This window comes from Verticillium nonalfalfae (assembly GCF_003724135.2).
Source record: "Verticillium nonalfalfae strain VnAa140/NRRL 66861 chromosome Unknown scaffold_96, whole genome shotgun sequence".
NCBI lineage: Eukaryota > Fungi > Ascomycota > Sordariomycetes > Glomerellales > Plectosphaerellaceae > Verticillium > Verticillium nonalfalfae.
The window spans coordinates 61,103-73,674 of record NW_021167321.1 but is presented as its reverse complement, the minus strand read 5'-3'; the positions used below and the strand labels follow the sequence as shown (position 1 = coordinate 73,674).

Here is a 12,572-nt window from a genome sequence, read left to right as displayed (position 1 = left end):
CTGCGCCCACCTAAGTACTTCTGCCTTGATGTGCCTCGGCGCCACGCTTCGACAACGAGGATCATCCTCATATCTTGCGGTTACTCCGCCGCCCACCAACGGCCGCATTACCGACAGCACGTGTTTGCTCATGGAACCAATTCTGAAGAAGTTCATACATCTCCATCGACCGCCGTTGTCGCAGCAGCCTGTGCCAGCTACATCGGCCGTGAAAAATCAAGATCTTTCATCATCACGTCTTGGAAGTCCGAGGCAGGCACGCGCGACACAACGTTGCATCGTCACCCGCCGCTTCAGCACCCTGGTAGTGCGGCACGAACCACGAGTAAGTCCTTAATTGGGCATGCACGTTCTGAGCCTCAGCAAACCCCGAGCTGCAGCGAGCGATCGCATTGACCAATAGCATGTTGCGTCCTGATCTCTCATTCTCACGAGCACATCAACCTTGCCGCATCTCACATGATTCTGTGTTAGATCTGGGCGTAAGGTAGGCAGGTGTACGACACAAAAGCAAAGTGAGGGGAGGGAATGTGGGTAAATTTTTGACATTTCCTTCCATACATCTCCAACGGCAAAAATACCCCGTGGGCTACAAACGACGCACTAGGTACATACAACAGATTGGTCGCCGACCATGGTATATAAACAAGAAAAACAAATTTGCACCGATCCCATCCTTCCCGTCATGATATCGAAAGCTTTCCGCTTTCAAACCCCCCCAGCATGCCCGCGTGAGATAATTTACTCATTAGCCCAGCCGGCGCTCATCTGCACGGCCTTCTCCCACTTCTTGAAGCGCTTGGCCGACTCATCGTCATTGATCTGAGGCTTGAAGATGGTGCGACCCTCCGTGTTGGTGTTCTTGAGGTCGTCAAACGAGTCCCACACACCGACGGCGAGACCGGCAGCGATCGCGGCGCCAAAGGCGGTTGTCTCGCGCATAGCGGGACGGTTGACGGGCATGCCGATCAGGTCGGACTGGGTCTGCATGATGAGGTCCGAGTTGCACATGCCACCATCGACGGCAAGCTCGGTCAGAGCGGCGCCACTGTCCTTCTCCATGGAGTCGAGGATGGCCTTGGTCTGGAAGCAGGTAGCCTCCAGAGTGGCGCGGGCAATGTGACCGCGCTTGGTGTAGGCCGTGATGCCGAAAATGGTGCCACGAGCGTCATCGATCCAGTAGGGGGCGAAGAGGCCGCTGAAGGCGGTGACGAAGGTGCAGCCACCGTTGTCCTCGACCGTCTCGGCCAGGGCGCTGAGCTTGGAGGACTCCTCAATGAAGCCGAGGTTGTCGACAAGGAACTTGACACTGGAACCAGCAACGGCGATGCTGCCCTCGAGAGCATAAGCGCAGCCGCCCTTGTCACCGAAATCGAAGGCAATTGTGGTCATGAGACCGTGGGAGGAGATGACGGGCTTGTCGCCAACGTTGTAGAGGAGGAAGCAGCCGGTGCCGTAGGTGTTCTTAGCGAGGCCGGGGAAGAAGCCCTTCTGACCGACGAGGGCAGCCGACTGGTCACCCAGAACACCGGCAATCTTGATGCCCTTTAGCGAGGTGCTGGCCAGGGAGCCATAGACGTCGCTGTCCGCAGAGCGGACAATGGTGGGCAGCTGGACCTTGTTGCGGTCGACACGGAACCAGTCAATGAGCTCGTCGTCGTAGGCACGGGTCTCGATGTTCATGAACATGGTACGCGACGAGTTGGTGACATCGGACACGTGAATGTTGCGGGCGGGACCGCCGTTGAGCCTGTAGACGAGCCAGGCGTCGACGGTGCCGAAGGCCAGGTTGCCGGCATCGTAGGCGGCCTTGACCTCCTTGACGTTCTCGATCAACCACAGCAGCTTGCTGACGGAGGGGTATGTGGAGAGAGGCAGACCACAGCGCTTGGTGAGCTCACCGGCGCCGAGGCGGTGCTTGAGACGGCGGACGAGCTCCTGGGCACGGGTGTCGGTCCACACAATGGCGTTGTAGAGGGCCTTGCCCGTGTTCTTGTCCCAGACGACGGTCGTCTCGCGCTGGTTGGTGATGCCGACGGCCTTGATCTGGCTCTTGGAGTGACCCTGAGTCTCAAAGGCCTTTACGGCGCCGTCAATGCACGTCTCGACGGAGGAGATGAGCTCCTCGGGGTCATGCTCGTGCCATCTTCACGCGTGTGTCAGCAAAGGGTGAGTGTGTGGGGGGAGGGGCAGCGCCCACTCGGTCGCCTCGGCACATTGGCCCACGACGACCATTGTGGTTTCTGACGCCCGGGTTGGAGGGGAAAGTCCACTGAAACTCACCCAGGCTGAGGGTACAGCTGCTTGAACTCGAGCTGGTGCGTTGCGACAACCTCACCCTTGGGGTTGAAAATGAGGAAACGAGAGCTGGTGGTGCCCTGGTCGATGGCACCGACAAACTCAATGTTCTTCGACATGGTGACTGGTAGAGATTCCTTGATTCGAGAGGTGAGGGAGGAAAGCATTCAATGGTTCCGCGACGAGTCCAGAGAAGTTGAAAAGGGAAGAAGAAGAAGAAATAAGTCGGCGAGCTGGGGTATCTAGAGGAGGGCTAGAGTAAAGCGCGGGGGAGACGCGGGGATAACTGAGGAGGTGGAGGAAGAGACAAGAGGGTTTGAGAGGTAAAGAAAGCAAGACATGTGTTCCACGATGACGGGCGGCGGTTTTCGATATTTGTATGCTCCTGGTGACGGGCGCGGAGCTCGTGGGCGGGGACATGTGAAGTGACGGTGGGCTTTGGAGGGGAGCTCCAGATCAAAGAGCCCCTCCACGGGGAAACAGCTTGCTCCAATGCCAGCGCCTGTAGGTCCCCTCTCCGACGCCAGGCGCACTGGGGCAAGCCCCCTTCCTTCCCCTCACCCCGACTCCTCCGCGTCTTGGGAAGGCAGGCAGGCAGCCAACAGGCAGCGGCAACCGAGCTGGAGGAAGCTACTCGCCCGAAGCCCGACTAAAGGTACGGTATGGTACGAACGACGCAGAGGTTCGGACTCGTGCCTTCTCGAGGGTCCACCAAGTATCGAGTACAGGTCTGGGGGTGCACAAATGGTACATCGCATCCCGCAGTGACATGTCTCTTTCCCCCCCCTTCCCTCAAGCCCCTCCCCGCGATTGTGGAGAACGTGGTGTCAACTTCCATGTGATGGATGGTTGATCCATGGGCCCTTCCACGTTCCCACGAGACGATTGGGGGGTTGCTTTTTGGGGGTGCAGGGCCCCTGCAACCCCGTACTGGTGCCTGTTAGCCAACCCCTGTGCCCTGGAGCTCGAGGGTTGGGAGGGGAACTGCCTGTAGCCTTCCCCCAGAGGCCGTGATATGGGGTGAGCTGACAAGATCCAGTTGGCTGGGTCCGCTGGGCCGTAAAATGGACAATGCGTCAAAGTCGGTCGATCACGAGCTTCATTGAGATTTCCTCGTGGCCTGCATCTGGCTCGTGCGGACCCGTCAGATGGAACATGGGTACAGAGGAGTTCGTGTCCTGTCAGACAGTCTGACAAGAGGCGCCGGGCCCTGGTCGGGGTAAAACCCCGAGCATACAGGGCGTGTGGGGTATCCGTGTGGCCCGGTAGCTCACCCGGCGCGGTGCATCTCGGGTTCATCTCGCGCCTTGTGGGCTGATGTCATGGAAGCGCCACTCCCACCGCCACCTCGGCTCGGGCTGCGTTCGGTCAACGACACCGGCCCTGTGCCAAGAGTCTGTTCTCCTCGCTGAAGACGGTCGGCGCTATCCCGGTCTTTGCCTCCGGTGTCTCCAGTCTTCTGTTTTTTTTTACCCTTTTTTTGCTTTCGCCCGGCGGTCCGTTCGTCCTCTGAATCCAGCCCACATTGTCGGCCGTGCCGTGCGAGCAGGGATGAGCCAGCCTGCCGTGCTGAACAAAGATCTCATCCTTCGCAGTTGCGACTAATGCGAATTCTCCTCTAACGCTGGGCTGCGCACCGCTTGGCAGGAACGCCGAAGCCAGCCTGCTGTCTTGTGAAAGTGGATTTTCTGGTTTGAACCATGCGCGCCCATATCTCCGACCACCCTCCTCGATCAGCTGCAGTGTCTTTGGCATGGACCGAGGGTGCAAGAAAGCCTTTGTGATCGAGCCTCCCACCCGAGGCTGCCCCCCCCGTCACACACGAGACTCTCATCGTCTGACGCCATGGCCGTTTTGAGCTGCCGACATTGTGGTTGAATCTGTGCCATGCAGATCTTCGTGTCTTCTTGTCACTCAATCAATTTTCACAACCTTGCGCGCACCAACAAGATGTGCGCTGCCCGCAGCTGGAGTCGCACCCATCGCGGCTTGGTGTCTGGATCCAGCAAGTGGATCACGTCATCGGGGGGCCTTTTAGCTTCGAGATTCACGAGCCGGCCGCGCCGTCGCATTTCCCCTCTTTTTCGATCCCACCTCTTTGCGACCATCACTTAGTTGGGTGCAGCAAGTTTGCACTGAGAGTCGCGCCCCCCCTTTCAGCTCACAGGATGGTGCCTGCTCGGTCGTTCGCCAAGCTTGGCATTTTTCTTGTCACCTGAAGGATTGCGAGATGGCTGGAGGGGTCGTTCATATCCACCAGGTTGACACAACTTGCGATCCATCGCGATAACTAGAGGCTCCATAACGGCGCCGAAGAGCCGAAAACGCCACCTGTGCCGACCAGCTTGTCATGCCCAGCTGTAGCAATGGATCTTGTCTGGGTCTGCTAGGTTGTCGTGGAAAGTGGTTGATAGGGGCTGATTTTGGGGTGGTTTGGGGCGGGAGGGGGGCCTGCCGCCCATGATGATTCTGACTGGGGAGGCGAGACGCCAACCCCTCGATTCTTCCACTAAACTCTTGCTCTGTAGGCCTCATGGCAGTAGACGAATTGGACGAGGAACTGGCTCGTCAGCCAAGTTGCTTGTCAGGCCAGCGGTCTTCGTGGCACCAACTATACCGTCATACTCCTTGGCAGCGTCGTGCATCGGAGCTTGTCTGCCAACTGCAACCCACCCACCCCGTCTGTTTCCAGCCCAGTCTCACCCCCCTACCAGGCGACGCTATCTGACGAAAATGGCAACTCTGAACCGAGCGGATCGCTTCTTCCCCACACATTAGAAAGACCCTAGAAGCTTACCTCATTCCGACCTCATGCACCTCGGGATGATGGGGCATGCGGTTCGGCACTCCGTCTGCCTTGCCTGCATTGGCCAATCTGGTCACCTGCTCTACCACAAGCGCCATGATGTTCTGAGGCCTTGAAGCCATGAATGCTCTTTGCGGCCGCTGCTAGGGTGCTCCTGGTCTGGTCGGCTCGAACTACTGTCCAACCATGTTATGATGTCCGCGCTGCCGCAGCATGGCGTTTGTGCTACGGTACGGGGACCGCGGCCTGGGCATGCCGCCACCTTTCTCTTTTCTCTGTCGATTGGGGCGTTCGGCGCCTTTGACTCGTGCCGCGCCATGTCATATCAACCTTGAAAGTGGATGTTTCTGTGCGGCTCGCTCTCTGTCTCTGCCGGGGAGTTTTTCTGCTGCTGCTGAACGGGGTATTGAATGGCATAGGGCGGAGTCTGGGTGGGCGCCGGACCTCTGATCTACAACGTCCTTTGCTGTACTCTGGAAGCACCGGGGCGCGTGCAAGCGCTTGTTTGTAGGATTCCCTTGGCCTCGGCATCCACCCGTCATCGTCACCCCGATCTTTTCGGTGTAGGGCCCGAACTTGCAGGGCTCCGCTCAACCAACTTCTTCATGCGCCGGAGCCTTCTCATAGGAATCCTTCTTTCTTTCCCCTCGCACCATCACATTGCTCGCTATCATCTCGCTATCAACCCACTGCCCCTACCCTGACGCTGGTCTCCATACAACTTGACCATCGTACCACTTACTCGCTACTTCAATACCGACGGTGTGGTTTTCGGTCTTCAACCACCGCATCTCATCTCAAACCACCCCGCTCCCCCCTTACCTCGTGTCTCCCTCGTGCGCGTGCGAACCGTTCGAGCCGTTCGTACCTCGGGCGCCCTTCGTGTTCCAGCTTGCCGCTGTCCATCCCATCTCATTCCATCCAAGGTCTCCATCCCAGGTCTCGCCCCTGACAGACCTCCCCCAGCTTCTTAGCTTCATCCCCAAGCGCCGACCAGCATCCGGGGATATGCGCTCGCCTTTCGCAAGGTCCACCGAGAAGAAGGAGAAGCATCGCGAAATGGGTAAGCGGGTTTGCCTTTCCCCAAGTCTGTCCCCAATCTCGCACCACAGCCCCTTCTGCCCTTTGCCCCTCCCCGGTGTCCCCGTCCGTGACATCCAACCCGACGGATTGGGCAGACGCCCCCGCCCCGCGGGGGGAGATCTCGAGTGACAGGACATAAGAGTGCCCCGTCCCCATGGAGTTGAGAGATTGGAGAGACCCCCTTGCCACCCATCCATCTCCTTCATCTCGTCTCAACCTCCCCTCCTTCTCTTTCCCCATACCCCGCGTCGACATTTTGTCGTTTGCTTGTGTCGACACTCTTCGTCATCTCGCCGCGAGACATCCGAACTAATGTCCCTGGTCGTGTCACAAGATTCCCAGTCCGAGTCGTCGATCGACAAGTCAACTTATCACCGGAAACCCGAAATGGGTGCCGACGCCCACACCGAGCACGCCGGAGCCAGCTCCGAGCCCTCCGTCACCCACGAGGAGCACAGGAATGAGCTGTGGTGGAGCAAGGTCCGCGAGTATGGCCAGGAGTTCTTCTCCGAGTTTTTCGGCACCATGGTCCTGATCCTCTTCGGTGATGGTGTCGTGGCCCAGGTTGTCCTCTCCAACGGCACCAAGGGCGACTACCAGAGTATCTCTTGGGGATGGGGGTGAGTCTCGCTTCCTTCGGGCGTCCGTCGCTGCCTGCCACTAAGCAGCAAGGGGAGGCCTGTGATGACATGAGAAACCGTACTGACTGACCTTCTTGTGTAGATTGGGTGTCATGCTCGGCATCTACGTTGCTGGCAAGACTGGCGGCCACCTCAACCCTGCTGTCACTCTCTCCAACTGCATTTACCGTGGTCACCCCTGGCGCAAGTTCCCCGTCTACGCCCTCGCCCAGATTCTCGGTGCTATGGCCGGTGCCTTCATTGTGTACGGCAACTACCGCTTCGCCATTGACCAGTTCGAGGGCGGCAGCGGCATCCGCACCGTCGGTCTCGAGACCTCCACCGCCGGCATCTTCTGCACATACCCCGTCGATTTCGTGGACACCACGGCCCAGTGGTGGTCCGAGTTCTTGTCGAGCGCGATTCTCCAGTTCATCGTGTACGCCCTGATCGACAAGGACAGCATGGCGGCCGGACCCCTCTTTCCTCTGGCTATGTTCTTCGTCATCTTCGGCATTGGCGCGTGCTTTGGCTGGCAGACCGGTTATGCCATTAACCTCGCCCGTGACTTTGGCCCTCGTCTCGTGTCGTACATCCTCGGCTACGGCCACGAGGTCTGGTCCGCTGGCAACTACTACTTCTGGGTACGTCTCTTGTCGTTGTCGTCGGTGTCGTCGCAAGTAAGATTGAACACGAAGCTGACTGTGTTTAGATCCCCATGGTCGCGCCCTTCTTTGGCTGTGCCTTTGGTGGCTTCTTGTACGATGTCTTCATCTACACCGGCGAGAGCCCCATCAACACCCCTTACATGGGCCTTCAGCGCTTCTTCAAGCCCAAGCGCAGCGTGTGGTCCAACACGTACAAGTCGTTCGAGTCCCAGGTCTAAGCCGTTGTGCTTGCATGGCCCCAAGATTTTGCGGAGGCTTGAGGGAAAGCATCCGATCGGAAGTGGCTTTGCCAAACTTCATGTTCGGGCGTCAAAGCCAAAAACAGTAAAAGAAAAAAACGACAAAAATAAATACCAGCACTAGGTGTTACCGTTGTTACTCCCAAAAGGGAGTGATGAGGCTGCAAGGAGTTTGATGGCGCAGCCTGCACTTGTTGTTACTTCTTTTTTTTTTCTCGTCTTCAGCGTCAACAGTGCGTTTGCAGCTCAGCTGGAGCGTCGCGCGAGGATGATTATGTACGAGGAGGGTGGGCTATCTCAAACTTAAGTAGCGAGTCTCTTTGAACAATGAAGCAACCGATATCCAATTACCCTGGCAACCTTAATTGTTCCGCCTCGCTGGCATAGCGCCTCGACATTGGGCAGCAGGGTGAGGGCGGAAAAGTGAGGCGGGTTAATGCCTTGAGCGGTTTCCACCAGTCAAAATGCGCCAACGCACGCCACTGGAGCCCGGAGAGGCTTTGGGATCCTGGGTTCAGGCAGCCAGACCCTGTCATGACCGCCACCCAGCGGCGACGGTACGGCCAGTCAGGGGGCCAGGACACCCAAAACCCCTCAACCAACGCCTGACTGTGGTTCCCTGAACGGTGGCCGGTCCCCGAAGTCAGCTAGATAGAATAGCCACCCTTGCCTCAAGCCCTCGGAAACGACAGGACAGGGCGGAAAGCTGGTCCCTGGCGATAGGTCGTCCCAGCTCTTTCGAGGTAACGCGAGTTTGTCTCGCGTGATGAGGCGTCCCGAACATGCACGCAAGCAAGCAAGCATGACATTCTTGGCTCCTGACGAGAGAGTTTCGGCCCAAACTTTGAACCCTGGACCGCCACTCCGGGCAGAGTTCCGGACAACGCCCGTGCCGGACAGGTCATTCGACCGAATGTGTGTTTGCGCGTGTGCAGTCACGGACTTGCCAAGAACCCCAACGCCCGCTTTCGTCTTTTCGAGACCTCCGAAGAGGCCTGGAGAGCTCGGAACCAGAGAAACAGTGGCGGGTTGGGGCATTCATATCTGTTTTCAAGGCGATGCCCATATCACAGAGTGAGAAGGGGACCCTCATCCAGCGGCATCAACGCGGCGTGTTACTCCATCATACCAGGGGATGAAGCAGAGTCACAGATGGCGAAGAGTTCTGTGAGCGATAAGGTGGACACTTGGCAAAGGCCCGTCTCGGTGTTGATGGCACGAGAAGCAGTGTCGAAAGCGGAACCTGTTGTGGGCGTCGAGGTGGAGCTGGCGACAGGCGTGTTGCGTGCTCCCCTCTTGGTCCGGCATATCCACGAGAGAGTATCCACAAGCAAACTTTTTGCTTTCCATGCTGGCTGGAGCTGGCGTGTCAGCTGCTGGTGTTTGTGGTGTGGTGCGTGGTACGTGGTGCGTGGCTGTTTTGCTTGCCAGAGTCAGGTGACTCCGCCCCCCTGTGTTTGCAAACGGAGGGACGCCCGGCACGTTCGGACGGTGCGCGCTCGGACGTAAGAGATAACGGGCTAGTGGCAAGCATCCAGATTCCGCGAGAGTGGCTGGTGCGAACGATACGTACCTGCCAAGACGTAGGGGCACAGAACCCCGAATGATACCGAGACATCATCTCGGGACTAAAATACCGACTAGAACCCGAGAATATCGGGAAGGTGTGGCCGAGATGCAGCTTCCCCCAATTCCGGTACTTGAGCCTCTCCAATGTGACGTGGGGATTTTGCAGGCTGAACTCCAGAAACGCCAGCTTGGAGATGGAGCTTCACGCCTATTCCGATGTAGCTCTCTAGCTCTCGACTGGGACGCCCCGAGCCCTCCATCCACCCCGCGCTCCGTGACCCACGATATGATGTCAGAAGAAGGGTTGCCTCTGGTCTGATCTGACACTTTTGGCTGTCCGGGCGCCCCCCCCCCCCATCGGGCATGGGGTCTCCGTCGCCTGGCGCCTGGCTTCGACCCAGTCGCCTCATCAGACAGCGAGCATCGGCCAGAGCTCCCACGTACACACGTGGGGGAACGAGCTGGTGCTGAGTGACTGACTGAGCTTTCTTCTGGACGGAGGAATTTTTGCTCTCGCCGCGTTCCATTTCATCACCTTTCCCCCCCATCCACCATCTCCGGGCGCGTCTTACCACCCCAGTCACCAGAATCCCACGAATGGACGTTCATCTCGGCCGCGGCATCACCCTTTTTTGAAGACTTGACTACTCGTGTCTGCCGGTTCTCCGTTCCTACATCTACACGACACTCCTCTTTCCTGCCTCCTCCCCCCGCTCCTCTACAACTTGTTCCAGCTCAGAACGGATCTCACAGCTCACCCTCGCTGTCGCCGTCCAGAACGACAGCTACCCCCCGCCAGGCCGATCTCGCTTTCTGGCCTGCTCTCTTTGCGCGCCTCACAACTGACATCATGTCGCGCTTCGCGGGGCTGAGGAAGCCGCTTGGCGTCGCGGCCGTCGCCGCTGTGGCCACCACTGGTGGTGCCATCGCCTTCGCGAGCTTCTCTCACAAGACCAACTTCGACACGCCCGCCGTAGAGCTCAAGAGGGACGCCAAGGGCGTCATTATTCCGCCCCAATTCCCTTCGCTCAAGAGCCGCGCCGACCAGCTCGCCGACCTGCGCCGTCACAGCTCCGATTCCGAAGAGTATGACCTGCTCATTATTGGTGGTGGAGCGACCGGTACCGGCATCGCTCTTGATGCCGCGACTCGTGGTCTCAAGGTCGCTCTCGTCGAGCGTGACGACTTCAGCAGCGGCACCAGCAGCAAGAGCACCAAGCTCGTGCACGGCGGCGTGCGCTACCTCGAGAAGGCCTTTTGGAACCTCGATTACCCCCAGCTGCAGCTCGTCATGGAGGCCCTGCGTGAGCGCAAGACCTTCCTCGAGATTGCGCCTCACCTGTCTGTCTCCCTGCCCATCCTGCTGCCTCTGCAGAGGTGGTGGCAGGCGCCTTACTTCTGGGCCGGCACCAAGGCCTACGATCTTCTCGCCGGTTCTCAGGGCCTTGAGAGCTCCTACTACCTGTCCAAGAGCAAGGCGCTCGAGGCCTTCCCTCTGCTGAAGAAGGATACGCTCAAGGGCGCTCTCGTCTACTACGACGGCCAGCACAACGATTCCCGCATGAACGTCTCTATCGCCATGACCGCTGCCATGTACGGTGTCACCATGGTGAACCACGCCGAGGTCACCCAGCTCGACAAGGACGCCGAGGGCAAGATTCGCGGCGCTCGCATTCGCGATGTCATCTCTTCTGTCAATGGCGACGCTGAGGGCGCTCGTGAGTTCACGGTTCGTGCCAAGGGTGTCATTAACGCTACCGGACCCTTCACCGACGCCATTGAGCGCATGGACGATCCGTCCCGCAAGGCTCTCGTTGCGCCCAGTTCTGGTGCCCACATCATGCTGCCCGCTCACCTCAGCCCGAAGGGTATGGGAATTCTCGATGCTGCTACTTCGGACGGTCGCGTTGTCTTTGTCCTCCCCTGGCAGGGCCTCACTGTCGCCGGTACCACTGACAACCCCTGCGCCGTGGAGCGCGAGCCGGTCGCCCAGCAGGATGAGGTCGATTTCATCCTAAAGGAGGTCAGCAAGCTTCTGACGCCCGGAACCAACCTTACTCGCTCCGACATTCTCGCTACCTGGTCTGGTAAGTGCACACACCGTGACATGCCCCCACTTCTTGCCCGTTTCGATGAAAACCGGAAATCTCAGTTGGAAAATTGGGGTTTTGAGATGAGAAAGCGGCCCGCAACAGACCATGAGCTAATTGATCATCACAGGCATCCGCCCTCTCGTCAAGGACCCCAACGCCAAGAACACTGAATCGCTCGTCCGCAGCCACCTCGTCACCGTCTCCGATTCTGGTCTCCTCACCTGCGCTGGTGGCAAGTGGACCACCTACCGCCAGATGGCCGAGGACGCCGTCGACGAAGCCATCGACACTTTCAAGCTCAGCCCTCAGACCATCTCCATGCCCGATATTAGCGGAGCCGGTGACGGTCAATTCAAGTGGTCCACCTCTACCGCCTGCACGACCCGCCAGATCCGCCTTGCTGGTGCTCATGGCTTCTCCAACAAGCTTCCTGCCCAACTGTCTGAATCGTACGGCTTCGATGCTGACGTCGCTCACCACCTCGCCACCAACTACGGTGATCGCGCTTGGGACGTTGCCGCTGCCGAGTTTGGTTCCTCTGGATCCGCCCGCCCCGCCAACCGCCTGGCCGCTGCGTACCCCTTCATTGATGGCGAGATTCGCTACGGCATCCGCCAGGAGGCTGCGCAGACCGCCTCCGACATCATCGCCCGCCGCACTCGCCTCGCCTTTCTCGATGTCAATGCCGCCCTCGGCTCTCTTCCCAAGGTCATTGACGTCATGGCCGACGAGCTCAAGTGGTCCGACGCTCGCAAGAAGCACGAGTGGACCGAGTCGGTGCACTTCCTCAAGTCCATGGGTCTGTCCAGTGATAAGCTCAGCATCACTCGCGAGGAGGTGGTCAAGGGCCTTCACAACAAGGTCGCTTCCGAGGAGAAGTTCGCGCCCAGCTCAGTTCGCGCCGGTAGTGCTCTCCAAGAGCTGAGCACCGGCACCGTGCTGGCTAAGAAGGAGAACCCCAACCAGCTGTAAGCAGCTGTAGACAAATACGACTGAAGACGCAAGGGAAAGCAAGTGTACGAGGAAGAGAGTTGAGGGACAGCGCCCACACACACGACCCTGGAAGACTGTAAAAAGCTGGCTCGTTGTTTGAGATACCTTTTTTGGCGTTTGGATTGGGCGGGTTGCATACTTTGGCTTGCGGCCAACTGCGCGGTGCAGTGTATTTAGACGTTGACCCGCTTCGGGGTAATGAA

At 58.6% G+C, this 12,572-nt stretch overlaps 3 protein-coding genes across 3 annotated transcripts; 2 read left to right on the top strand and 1 right to left on the bottom strand.

Moving 5' to 3' along the window:
* Positions 1-741: 741 nt before the first annotated feature.
* Positions 742-2,417, bottom strand: D7B24_009523 (uncharacterized protein; the record flags this gene model as incomplete). The annotated part of the gene is made up of 2 exons (XM_028643595.1): positions 742-2,146; positions 2,284-2,417. The coding sequence occupies 2 exons, from the start codon at positions 2,415-2,417 to the stop codon at positions 742-744; spliced, it is 1,539 nt and encodes a 512-aa protein (XP_028492858.1).
* A 3,695-nt stretch (positions 2,418-6,112) lies between these two features.
* D7B24_009522 (uncharacterized protein) lies at positions 6,113-7,693 on the top strand (the record flags this gene model as incomplete). Its single annotated transcript, XM_028643594.1, has 4 exons — positions 6,113-6,167; positions 6,522-6,807; positions 6,911-7,451; positions 7,520-7,693. 4 exons carry the CDS (start codon positions 6,113-6,115, stop codon positions 7,691-7,693), a joined length of 1,056 nt encoding a protein of 351 aa, XP_028492857.1.
* Positions 7,694-10,133: 2,440 nt separating this feature from the next.
* On the top strand, positions 10,134-12,348 carry GUT2 (mitochondrial glycerol-3-phosphate dehydrogenase; the record flags this gene model as incomplete). Its single annotated transcript, XM_028643593.1, has 2 exons — positions 10,134-11,370; positions 11,504-12,348. 2 exons carry the CDS (start codon positions 10,134-10,136, stop codon positions 12,346-12,348), a joined length of 2,082 nt encoding a protein of 693 aa, XP_028492856.1.
* Between the last annotated feature and the right edge of the window lie 224 nt (positions 12,349-12,572).